Here is a 12,688-nt window from a genome sequence, read left to right as displayed (position 1 = left end):
TAGTCTGAAGAAGTACAGTCTGTACCAGAGATGGACAAAGACCAGGTGGGAGGGGAAAGAAAGGATCTAGCCCAACAGTAAGCCCAGGAGAAGAATTGCAGCCTCGAGGTCCTTGTTTTTAATATGTTCTCTCCAACCCTTGGGAGAAGGCAATGGCACCCCACTCCAGTACTCTTGCCTGGAAAATCCCATAGACGGAGGAGCCTGGAAGCCTGCAGTCCAGGGGTCATGAAGAGTCGGACATGACTGAGTGACCTCACTTTGACTTTTCACTTTCATGCATTGGAGAAGGCAATGGCAACCCACTCCAGTGTTCTTGCCTAGAGAATCCCAGGGACGGGCGAGCCTGGTGGGCTGCCATCTCTGGGGTCACACAGAGTCGGACACGACTGAAGCAACTTAGCAGCAGCAGCAGCAGTAGCAGCTCCAACCCTTGTGAGAGTTTTTGAAGCTGGGTTTAAGATGTCCATTTTCTGATAAAGAAACAGAGGCACAGAGAAGTGTGGTGAAATATCCAGGCCACTCAGTCTGGGAGCAGGAGACCGAAGGTTCACCCGCAAGGTGCTTTATTCCAGATTGATGCTCTTTCCCTTTCCTGGTGCTGTGACCCTTGGCCCCCCACCCCTCTAACCCATTCTAGGCTGATCCAAGGAGCTTGGATGATGCAGGCTCTGGGGTGGAGGGTGAGGAGTGGTAGATGGCAGCCCCTCGCCCAGCAGGGCTAGCTCTGTGCATGCCTGTTAGGAATCCCATGCTGCTTAATTAGAACCAGATTCGTTCTGGTTATCGGAGATGTCTGTCTCTCTCTGTTCCAGGCTTTTAGATTGTTTTCACCCTACTCCATCCACCGTAATTTTAAGGGAGTCTCTTACTTCCATGCTTTCCCCCAGACCCTTATTTGTAGATAATTTTGTAGGGGGGCGGCAGGCGGGGAGGCACTCAGGGATGGAGGAGGCTGGGAAGAGAGGATGGAGCCGGTGGAAAGGAGTTACCATGGCTAAGACCTTGCAAGGGGGTTCCTAGCATGGCCTGGCTGGTGGCCTTTCAGAGCTCCAGGCATCCCACATGGGTCTGCCCACATGAGCTGAGTCAATAGCCAATTGATCCCTGTGTAGCCTGGATTAAGGACTGTGATCTCCATCAGACCCGGTCACCAGCCTGTGTCACCACCACCTTTTGGCCTCTGCGTTTTTTTGTTTTTCTTCTTCTTGATCTCAAAGGCACAATTAGGAAAGGCAACAAGGCAGCTGAGATGCAGGCATCCACGTTTGTCTCAAATGCTTTGGGAAGAATAAGGCCAGCATGACTCAGTCCAGCAGCTTAAAAGAAAAGGGGGGACATCCGAGATACCCACCCAAGGTTGCTTAGGATGTCATCAAGGCCGACCTCATCACTGTACAAATAGGGAAACTGAGTCGCAGGGAGGGGGGAAGACCTGCCCGAGGTCACGCAGCATATTTGGCTGAGTTAACTTCTAAAGTCCTCTTCACTTCATAAAGGTCTGAATTATGTCTTGTGATTTCACTCCAGTGGTGTTTCTCTGACTTTCAAGCCTCTATTCTCTGAACTCCTGAGCTTCCCATACACAGCCTGCCTCCAGCTCCAACCCCTCAAGAAATGCTGACCTCGGGTCATAATACCAGAGCACGTTAGAGATAGAACCAAGAACTGGAATCTGAACAAGATTTGGAAGGCGATTTGGGGATCTCTGAGTACTAGTTACTCATTTTACAGATGGGAAGACTGAGGTCTGGATAAGTGGAGTGATTTTCCCAAGTTTGCACAGGGGTCAGCATTGTAAAATGTATTCCCTGATGACACTGCTTGTATTCAGAACTGCCCAAATGATCTCATTCCCTCAATAGATAATTATTTTGCCACTTGGTTTTCCCTTCATTTCCAATTTCCTGTCAAGCCCTGGTCTCTCATCTGTTGAGCACATTTCTCTCACTTCTCTGGCTCTGCTTTTCTCAAGAAGAAGGTTCAGGGCAGACCCACCTGAAGAAGTAGATCCTGGTCTGCAAATGAGTCTCACACAGCCCTGTTCGTACCAGGAAACCCAGGGGCAGTTAGAACAGGAAAGGTGCAGGGAGGGAGAGTAATTGGTAAGGGGGAAGGTTGGCTAGGCCAGTTATGAAGGACTTTGTATTCTGCCAGGGCTTATGAACTCTATTGTGAAAGCACCTGGAAGCTCCTGGGGAGTTTCTGAGATGAGACGTGGGTGCAGGTGTTCTCTGAGAAGGGAACTGGCCACCACTCAGGTTGATGGGCAGACACTGAAGGTAGGTCTCCAGTGATAAGACTTTTTCAGTGGTGCACATGGGCAGTGTTCAGGCACCAGGGAGAGCTGGGAAGGAATGGGTTCAAGTAACAAAAAAGAGGTAGAATTAGTGGGATTCAGGTGCTATTTGGATTCAGTTCAGTTCAGTCACTCAGAGGTGTCTGACTCTTTGCGACCCCTTGGACTGCAGCACACCAGGCTTCCCTGTCTATCACCAACTCCCAGAGCTCGCTCAAACTCAAGTCCATTGAGTCGGTGATACCATCTCATCCTCTGTCATCCCCTTCTCCTCCTGCCTTCAATCTTTCCCAGCATCAGGGTCTTTTCCAGTGAGTCAGTTCTCGTATCAGGTGGCCAAAGAATTGGAATTGCAGCTTCAGCATCGGTTCTTCCAAAGAATAGTCAGGACTGATTTCCTTTAGGGTGGACTGGGTTGATCTCCTTGCAGTCCAAGGGACTCTCAAGCGTCTTCTCCAACACCACAGTTCAAAAGCATCAATTCTTCGGCACTCAGCTTTCTTTATGCTCCAGCTCTCACATCCATACATGTCTACTGGAAAAACCATAGCTTTGACTAGATGGACCTTTGTCAGCAAAGTAATGTCTGAGCCTCTTCTGCTCTGTGTGAGGTCCCCGGTTCATTCCCCTGCATCTCCAAACAGCTTAGGGTTTCTTATCGACTATAGATGAGTGGTATTGATTTTTAAAATATTTACTCTTTAGGCCTCTTAAGTCCCATTTATAGAGCTCTCATTCTATGTTACATGCATTCTCACTCCATAAACTCTTGGGTAAGGAAAAACAGAACCCCTCAATTACGAGCAATCTGAGTTTCTCTTGCGTGGGGCTCTCCTAAACCACTTCAAAGTTGACGGTGCTTTCATTATCATCATGAAGCCAGCGGACTGGTGAAATGGTTTAGCGTGTGCACCCTGGAGTCCTCTTGTTTTGTCCTGGATCTGCCACACAGATGCGTGAACTTCATCAAGTGGCTTCGCTGCTCTGAGTTTGTTTCCTAATCGGTAATGAGGCTGGTATCACCTTTCTGCTGGAAGATCAGTGATGCATTTTGAAAAGTCCTTTCAACAGTCTGTGGCATATTTCTTCTTGCTGAAAATATCATTAGCTATGTTTTGTTTTGGTTTGGTTAATTTTTTCCCCTGGACCTGTGCATGAGTGCTAAGTTGCTTCAGTCATGTCTGACTCTTGGTGATACTATGGACTGGAGCTCACAAGGCTCTTCTTTCCCTGGGGATTCTCCAGGCAGGAATACTGGAGTAGGTCACCACGCCTTCCTCGGGGGATTGAACCCCTGTCTCGTACATCTCCTGCCTTGGCAGGCAGGTTCTTTTCCATTAGTGCCACCTGGGAGGTCCATCCTATGGGTTTAGATTACCATAAATAAAACATTCAAGGATAGTAATAGTAGCAAAAAAGCTGAGAGAAAAACACACACACAGAGATGCGCATCAGTAATGGCCCCTGAATTGCAGGCTGATTCTTTACAGATGAGCCACCAGGGAAGCCCCCTTTTTTCCTAGACCAGAGGGGCCAATATAGCATCTTGTTTTAATGGAAAGAATAAATGCTTTCTAGATGAACGATGGTCTCAATTTCAAGGTGTGCCCTTTGCCAAGCCAAAGGAACCTCAGTTTCTTTATCTGTCTGTTTGGGGCAGCTTGGATGAAATAATCTCCAAGCTGGTCCCCATGTTCCCTGAAAAACATGTTGCCCTTGTCGATGGCCCCTTCTACTGAAGGACACTGGCGCTGATGAGGGCATCAGCCAGAGGGGCCACCTTCTCCAGACCCCACAGCTCAGAGGAGCTGGTCCCCACCTGTGAGAGTGCCAGATGAGTGTAAAGCCTTCTTTCTAATCCCGCCCCGCTGGCTGGCTCCCTCCCCCCCGCCCTGTCATCCCCTATGATTCCATTTTCACTTGCCTCCGACTCAGTCATCACTTATCATCACGGCCCAGGGACACTGGCCGCTGTTCATTTTCCCGTTCACTCTACTTGTCACTGCAGCTTGAAAAGGCATTTCCCTGGGCCCTCAGAACAAGTGTGCACGGCGCCCTTTCCTGTTCTGACTCCAACTGGGCCACCTGGGGTGTCTACCCCTCTGCGTCACCTGGCCAGGCATGTGGTAGGGAAGATGGGCTGGGCATAGCATGACCAGGAGCCTGCTTTGTGCCAGGAGTGGTGAAGACGCTTGACATATGTCACTGCATGTCATCTCGCAGACCACGCTCATGACTAGTACCGGGAGGAAGGCTCTCTGGCCTCACTGTAAAATCAAGAAACTGAAGATCAGACTCAACGGGTCACTTGCCCAAGGTCGTGGAGTCAGGTCTTCAAAGCTCCTGCTGTGAAGTTTCTAATCACAAACATCACGACAATAAACATAACCGCAAGGGCAAGAGCAAGGGGTGCTGCCTTTAATTTGACGATTCTCATGAGTGAGAAAACACAGGTTAGAGAAGAGGAAGCACCTTCAAACTACCTGCACTGATGATTTCCAGAATCATCCATGGCATCCTAATGATTTCCAAAATTCAAAGAAGACTAAAGGTTAAGAATTACTCTTCCAAATATCCCCTGTTCAAAAGTAGATACTTTATATAGTGATTGCATCAAATTATATTACCCATGTGATGAAGGGTTATTGGGTTGATTTCTAGGTAGTAGCAATAAGCTTCAGGGATGCATCAGACCTTCTGTTAATTGAGCATCTGCTATGTACCAGTCTTACCCAAGTATATGGTTGGCCACAAAGTTCAGTCGGGTTTTTCTGTAGCGTCTTATGACATCCTTGACAACATTGGGAGGAAGATACCATTTGACTCCTTTAAGTGACACAAAGCTGAGGCTCAGAGAGGGTGACTAAGCTGGCCAGGCTTGTGAACAGAGGAGCAAACGGCCAAGGCTAGGATCTCTCTGACTCCTTCCCAAGCCATGAGATGGCTCTCTATAAAGGGACATAGTTTAAAGAGTGTGGAAGAGGGCACAGACGTAGATCAGGGGGTGCTGCAGGAGCATTTTTCCCAGGGTAGACTGAATTATTGTCTGGTCGTCATCTCTCTAGAGTACTATTATGCATTTATATCCTTGGCATGCTTGATATGAGAAAAGGGAGATTTCTTCCCTACCCTGTCTTCAGGCTTGGCTCAAGAGTTGCTCTGGCCAGTGGGTTGGTAGCAGATATGATATGAAATGAAGTCTGAAATGATAGGAAATGAAGTTTGGAATGTGCTGTGGCTGGCCTTGCTCTCTTACGTCCCTGCCTCTTGCCATGAGAAAACCACATTCCAAGTAGTGGCTGGTCCAAGGAGGATGCAGGTCACACAGAGCAGAGTGGAAGCGACTGAACTTAGAGCCAAGTGCAGCTGAGGCCCAGCTGGATCAGTCCACCCAGAGGTGGAACAGAGCAGAAGACTGCTTAGTTACTGACAATAAAATTCTGTGGGTTTCGTTACACAGCGTCAGTGTAACAAACCTGTCTGATGTACCTCAGGCCTATATTTCCTTCTATGAGTAATGACCCGGTGGTTTTTTTAACCCTTGGTATCAGAGATCAAATTGCCAACATCCGTTGGATCATAAGAAAAAGCAAGAGAATTCCAGAAAAACATCTACTTCTGCTTTATTTGACTATGCCAAAGCCTTTGACTGTGTGAATCATGGCAAACTGTGGAAAATTCTTAAGGAGATGGGAATACTAGACCAATAATAAAGAGTCCTAGTCCTAGCACACAGTTGCTAGTTACTAGGTGGCTCAGTAACTGGTAAAAGGACCCACCTGCCAATGCAGGAGATGCGAGAGACGCGGGCTCGATCCCTGGGTCAGAAAGATCGCCTGAAGAAAGAAATGGCAACCTGTTCCAGTATTCTTACCTAGAAAATTCTATGGACAGAAGGCGTGCTGCGCTACAGTCTATGGGGTCGCAAAGAGTTGAACGCAACTGAGCGCGCGTGCGCGTGCGCGCGCGCACGCACACACCCACCCACCCACACTAACGAACACTATGAAAATACACACCCACACTAATGAACACTATGAAAACACGCTCAATCAGATCCCCTTAGAGGAGCCACTTTAATGAAGAGATTAAACCTTCTTTTAAGGATATATATCTTAAACATTTATTTCTTTTAATATAAATTTATTTATTTTAATTGGAGGCTAATTACAGTATTGTATTGGTTTTGCCATACATAAACATGAATTCACCACGGGTGTACACGTGTTCCCCATCCTGAACCCCCTCCCTTCTCCCTCCCTGTACCATCCCTCTGGGTCGTCCCAGTGCACCAGCCCCAAGCATCCAGTATCATGCATCAAACCTGGACTGGCGATTCATTTCATATATGATATTATTAAGGTCTGCATTATCAATCACTTGTAAATTCATGTTTTTAATGTGTTCAGGATACATTAAACCATTATATTTTGAAAAATAGTTTCTGTTTTTAAACATAATACATTCTTATTGTAGGAAACTCAGAAATGTCAAAGACATATAAAGGAAAAAAATCAGGAGCATGTTACTGGATGTATGAAAGTATTGAGAGTGCCAGTGGAGTGGAAAGGACGCTGGAGTAATAGCCAAGAGTCCTGGGTGCTAATCTTGACTCGTTAGGAGGCTAGCCCACTTACTTGGCTAAATGTCTTCACCTTCTGAGCCAGAGTTTCCCAGTCTGGAAGGTGAAGCTGGGAAGATTTGAACGAGATGAGCTGTACGAGCCTCTTCTGCTCTGATGTGAAACAGAAATTCTGTTGTAGGCATTTCATCAACTTTCATGTTTACCCTTTTCATTTCCTTGGCAAGTACCTGTCATGGATGTAAAAAAAGACTTCTTCTAGTTGGAGAAGGCAATGGCACCCCACTCCAGCACTCTTGCCTGGAAAATCCCGTGGATGGAGGAGCCTGGTGGGCTGCAGTCCATGGGGTCGCTGGGAGTCGGACACGACTAAGCGACTTCACTTTCCCTCTTCACTTTCATGCATTGGAGAAGGAAATGGCAACCCACTCCAGTGTTCTTGCCTGGAGAATCCCAGGGACGGGGGAGCCCGGTGGGTTGCCGTCTATGGGGTCACAGAGTCAGAAACGACTGAAGCGACTTAGCAGCAGCAGCAGCAGTCTTCAGCAAAATCATCATTATTCTGAAGGACTTCAGCGCGAATCCGTGATGACTGCAGTGTATTTATATGTTCACTAAGTCATCCAGTCAGTCAGTCACCCATTCAGCAAATGGGTCTCCAGCCCTTCATCAGATATGATATAACTACTAGGATATGGAAATGATTAAGAAAAGATTCTTGCAATCAAGAGACTCCTCGTTTAGTGGGAGAAACAGGTAAGAAATGTCCCTATCCCTTTGACACAGGCATTACTATTGTGAAGTATTTGTTGTCGTTTAGTCGCTAAGTTGCATCCTGCTCTTTGTGACCCCATGGGCTTTAGTCTACCAGGCTCATCTTTCCATGAGATTTCCCGGGGAGGAATGCTGGAGTGGGTTACCATTTCCTTCTCCAGGGGGTCTGCCCTACACAGGGATTGAACCCACGTCTCCTGCTTGGCAGGTGGATCCTTTACTATTGGGCCACCTGGGATCTCCATTGTGAAGTGTACGCCTGGATTTCATTATGTGCCAGGCAGGGCAGCAGGTGCTGGATGCAGTGGTGAGCAGGATGGCAGCCATCACTTTTTCCAAGGAGCATCTGCTGTGGAGACAGGAGTCAGGGAGCCTGGACATTCACAGTCAGCACAGGAAAAGCAAGTCAGCATGTGTCCCTGGAGAGCTGACCTTCAGCAGTCTGGCCACCCTGGATACAAAGACAGGATTGAGGATGGGACTCACCCAGGGAAGGGGTTAACCCTCAAGTCCTGCTGTCAGAGACTTGCATCTTGCAAGAAGGTAATGCTTGGTTGTGAATAGTGGAGAGTTCGCTGAGCCAGCAAAATGGGAAGTAGATGCGGGGGGCGGTGGTCAATAAAGCCAGTAGCCATGGCATTGAGGGAAATCCTGCCAGAGACACACAGCCCAGCTGCTAAGAGTGATCAGAGTTAAGGTTAAAGCAAGGAGTATCCAGAAAGCTAGAGGTGAGCAATTAGGAAAGGCAATGTAAATGACTGGTTCTCCCTGGTGCCCAGAACTGATGAACATCTATTCCAAGCTTCCATTTTGCAGATGAGGAAACTAAGTCCCAGCGTGGAGGAGGGTACCTATCCAGTATCCCTATAGCTAATGTGCAAGCATACATCAGAAGCCAGTTGGCATCTTGGAAGGGAAAGAGGAGGAAATGAGCGTATGAGCAGCTACTCACTGTCTGCCTGAGCCATCGGGGGTACACTTCCCTCCTTCAGCTGCTTCTTGCAGCAGCCCTGAGTGATTGGCTGAGCTGGCATTCTCACTGTCTCACTGAGACAACTGAGACCCAGATGGTGAAGCGACCTCTTCCCCAAGACCATACATCTGGGGAGAGAGAAAGTGAGGATTGGAACCTGGGCCAGCACTCCTGCTTTTCGCCCTCCCTCACTTCCTGTTCTCCAGGCAGCCTCCAGGGTGGATACTTCTCATTTGCAAAATACACATTTGTTGTATAACCAGCGGCAGTAATTAATGATCCATTCCAAGACAGGGGAAACTTGCCTAGTAAGCACACACGAAAGAAAGAGAAAAATATGGCAGCGCCCTTTTGTTCTGTATAGATTTCTCATTCTCACTAATATTCCCAAAACAAAAGAAGGGGAGGAAAAATGACCTGCGCCCTGTCCCAAGTCACTGATAGGAGAGACAGGAACCTCAGCCCTTCCATGGAGAAGAGCCCCCTGCCTCACCAGCTCCTGGCTCACCCCTGCCCAAATTCCCATCCCTGTACCGGAGGTAACCACTTTACCTCTGCTGTTATGAATCACGAAGCTTGTGGCTTGTGGCAGATCATAAATCAGGCCTGGGAGTCTCGAGGACAAATCCCAGGACTTTTAATCTTTAATATTAGACGTGCTTAAAGTGGTGAATATTTCATGAAGGGACTGTTGCATTTTAACACATCATTAGTGACTCCCCCCCCTCCCCCTCGGGTTGATTATTCTGATCCAAATCTCAAGGATCGCTCTTTCCCTCCGTTTTCCTAACCTCCGGCAACAGTCAGTCCATTAGGTTGCACATATTTGCAGCAATGGCATTCAGTGGAAGACCCTTGGGAATGTTATTGGAAGGGAGAATTACAGAGAGCTTCCCTGCCTGCAAGCAGCCCCCTCTTATTTACTAGGTATCCAGAGGATAGGAGAGGAGAGGTATATCGATCTCTCTGTCTCTCTCTGCTCTGCTCTTCTCTCTCTCTCTGTTTCTCTTTCTCTCTTTGTCTTTCAACAATCTTGTTCTAAATATTTTGAATATTCCCTCTGATCTATTCTTTTCTCCACATTATATCTTACTACCCTTTTAGTTTAACCAAAATTTATTAAGCCCAGGCTGTTTGCCAGATACTTGCTGATGCTGAGTTTACAAAGATTAAGCAGCATTGGGATATATAAAATGAATGAAAGTGTTAACACTCAGAATACTTTGTATAATGTCAAATGCCTAACACTGATAATGAATCAGGGGAAACAATAAGGCTATTTGATGAATACAAACATTTTTCTTAAAGCAGTTAATGGGTGATAGTTTTAGAACCTGTGTTACCCTGGCATCGCGTTCACTGCTATGTTTTGTTTTGATTGCACAAGGTTGAGAAAACTGATTCATAAAACTCGAAGTGAGTAAAAAGCGTGAGCTTGTTAGCACCTCGTCTCTCAGTCTCAGGATCCTATTCAATGAAACAAAGGTGATAGGAGAATTTTTTTTAATGAGCACTGCATAAAATCCATTTATCTGGCTACCAGACTTAATGCGACAGAGCTCTCCACTGTCCTCAATTCCAGCGTGTAATATCTGAGTGTTTAGCCTTCGTTGTTTTTATTATTAAGGAGATTTCAAAATAAAATGTCTTAACATTAAAATCTAAAAGTTTCAAAGTCTGAATCTCCTACATTAAGCTAGATGTTTCCATGAAACATAATTTGAAAATATTTGGGTCAAGCCAACCAGAATGACTGTAGGACCAAAGAATTGCAGTCATACTTGACTGGCTCTAAGGAATGGTACAGTATTTCATAAGCTTTTTTTTAATAGAATCTATTTTTGGTAAAGCATCTGGGAACATTCTACAACTACATCTTAGGAAAATCTAACAACTAATTGAATCAAAACATTTTCCCCCAACTTTAAGGAGTCAGCAGTGGGAAGGCAGGACTCTTCCAGAAATGAACTCTGAAGATACATCAGGAAACAGGACGTGTGCACCCAGAATGAACTTGGCCAATGAGAAACTATACTTAAGGCAGCAGCGGATGCTAGCGAGGCTGTGTCCAACCATGTAAAAGGCATGGCCAGAAAATGACAACACATGGATGCATGGATGGATGGATGGTTCCGTAGATGGAAGGGAAGGGGACAAGAGGGAAGATGAGGGGAGGGGAAAGAGGCAAGTAAAACCAGTAAGACCACCAACAACAAAACAAAATAAAGACTGAAGATGGTAGATGGAAACAATTTTTCCACAAGAGGAAATCAGAGGTATTATATTTGGAAGAGGTGGCATTTGATTTGGGCCTTATAAATGAGCGGGAATTGTTCATTCAAGTGGAGAGAGTTCAATTTTCTGATTACACTTTTAGCACAAGAGTACTTTATCATAATTTAAATATTTGAAAACAGGACGTCCGTGTGTAGCCACCAGCTCACTCTCTGCCTCATTTAGTCATGAGCTCCTTCAGCACCTGGGTTGCCCCTTTGACCTCTGCATCCCCAGTGCTGAGCAGAGAGCTCAGCAGGGAGGGTGGCCAGGGCTTGCTGAGTGAATATGTGAGTGAATGAACAATGAATGAACTCTGTTAACCACAGTGGCAGGTGAGCTAGAACATTCTCTTTCCATGGCCTTTGCTAAAACGAGGCAGCTCACTTTATTTTCCAAGGAAACAAGGACACCAGGAGAGAAGACTGTTTGGGGCAGGCAGTATTTCACAAGATCCTTTCCTCTTTTGGCTTACAGGAGAGTGCAGCTGCCACGAAGGCTATGCCCCTGACCCGGCTCACAGACACCTGTGTGTGCGCAGTGACTGGGGGCAGAGTGAAGGGTGAGTAGCAAAGAACATCAGGCAAGGCAGGGGCAGTGGGGGCCCTCCACTGCTCCCCACAGACGCCACTTCCTTTGCAGTGGTTGTTTCCTGGGGAAGTGAATCCTATTTCCCACTGAATCCCAGTTTAGTTTTAAAGGTACATGGCTGATGACAGATCTTCTAGAGAACAAATGTTAAGTGTAGCTCAGCCTCCCAAACCATACGCAATCAAAGAACACTCTGTTGAGTGGAGTAATGAAGAAGAATCACATATTTTATGCATAAACTCCAGAAGGGGCCAAGAGGACTTTGAAATGCTGAGTCCTTCTGTGAAATGGAGACTGGTATAATATAAATAGACTTACCCCATCATTAGCTCTGCAAAATTCGATAATTTATAGCAGTTCTTCACCAGTGTCCGCATACGAATCACATCTGCTTCTGACTAATACCATCTCTTATCCTTTCCCTTTCTCCATTTTTTCCCACAGTCCCTGGCCGTACACCACACTGGAGAGGGGCTACGATCTGGTGACAGGAGAGCAAGCCCCTGAGAAGATCCTCAGGTGAGTTGACAGTTCTGTTGGGGAACGGTCTGATGGGGAGGTATAGTTATACATCCTTAGTTAATTGAACCTGTGCATTTCTGGGATGCAGCAGTCCAGGTTGCTATGGGAATCTGATTTCCATTTGTCTGGCATCTAGACTTTATAGATTCAGATACTTGAACTGGAGGAGACATTACTGATTATCTAGTCCAGTGGTTTAAAAATATTCTCTAGCCATAGAATCTCTTCCTGCCACTACCATGAAATCTTGTGTGAAAACTTCAGTACTTAAACTGATGAAGACATACAGCAAATTAAGTGGCAGAAATGGGAATCGAATTTTGGTTGAAATTGATTCAGAGTCCATACTCTTCACCTTTGTGCAGACTGCCCCTGCCAGCAGTCACTTTAGGTCCTTTTGCTCGCCATCAGGCCTGCTTGGGAAAGTCCTTGAAATAGTCCCTGTCTTTTCCAAGCCCACTGCTAGTTAGGAATCAGGACCTAAACTCAGGAAAACATGCCTACCAATATAGAGCAATGCATGGGCTAAATGATTAACAGAGGGAGAAAATGGCCATCCATGTCTGGGCAAGGTTGGCCAACGTCAAGCCTTGAAGCATGTAGGCGACTTGGTTGGGTGTGGAAGTTAGAGAAGGTTCTAGAAGGAATGGGAGGGGCCCCTTTTTGCTGTATT

General features: G+C 46.5%; 1 protein-coding gene across 2 annotated transcripts in view; it reads left to right on the top strand.

Annotated features, from left to right (window-relative positions):
* ASTN2 (astrotactin 2) overlaps positions 1-12,688 on the top strand; it is a 1,024,651-nt gene that overhangs the window by 475,990 nt on the left and 535,973 nt on the right. For both annotated transcript variants that reach the window (XM_040241692.1, XM_040241685.1), the window contains exons 8-9: positions 11,380-11,464; positions 11,938-12,012. In XM_040241692.1, coding sequence (XP_040097626.1) covers positions 11,380-11,464; positions 11,938-12,012 — 160 coding nt within the window. The remainder of the gene's footprint in view (positions 1-11,379; positions 11,465-11,937; positions 12,013-12,688) is intronic.

This window comes from Oryx dammah, unplaced genomic scaffold (assembly GCF_014754425.2).
Source record: "Oryx dammah isolate SB20612 unplaced genomic scaffold, SCBI_Odam_1.1 HiC_scaffold_1, whole genome shotgun sequence".
Taxonomy (NCBI): Eukaryota; Metazoa; Chordata; class Mammalia; order Artiodactyla; family Bovidae; genus Oryx; species Oryx dammah.
The sequence above is the reverse complement of the archived record's forward strand: the minus strand, read 5'-3'. Positions and strand labels throughout refer to the sequence as shown.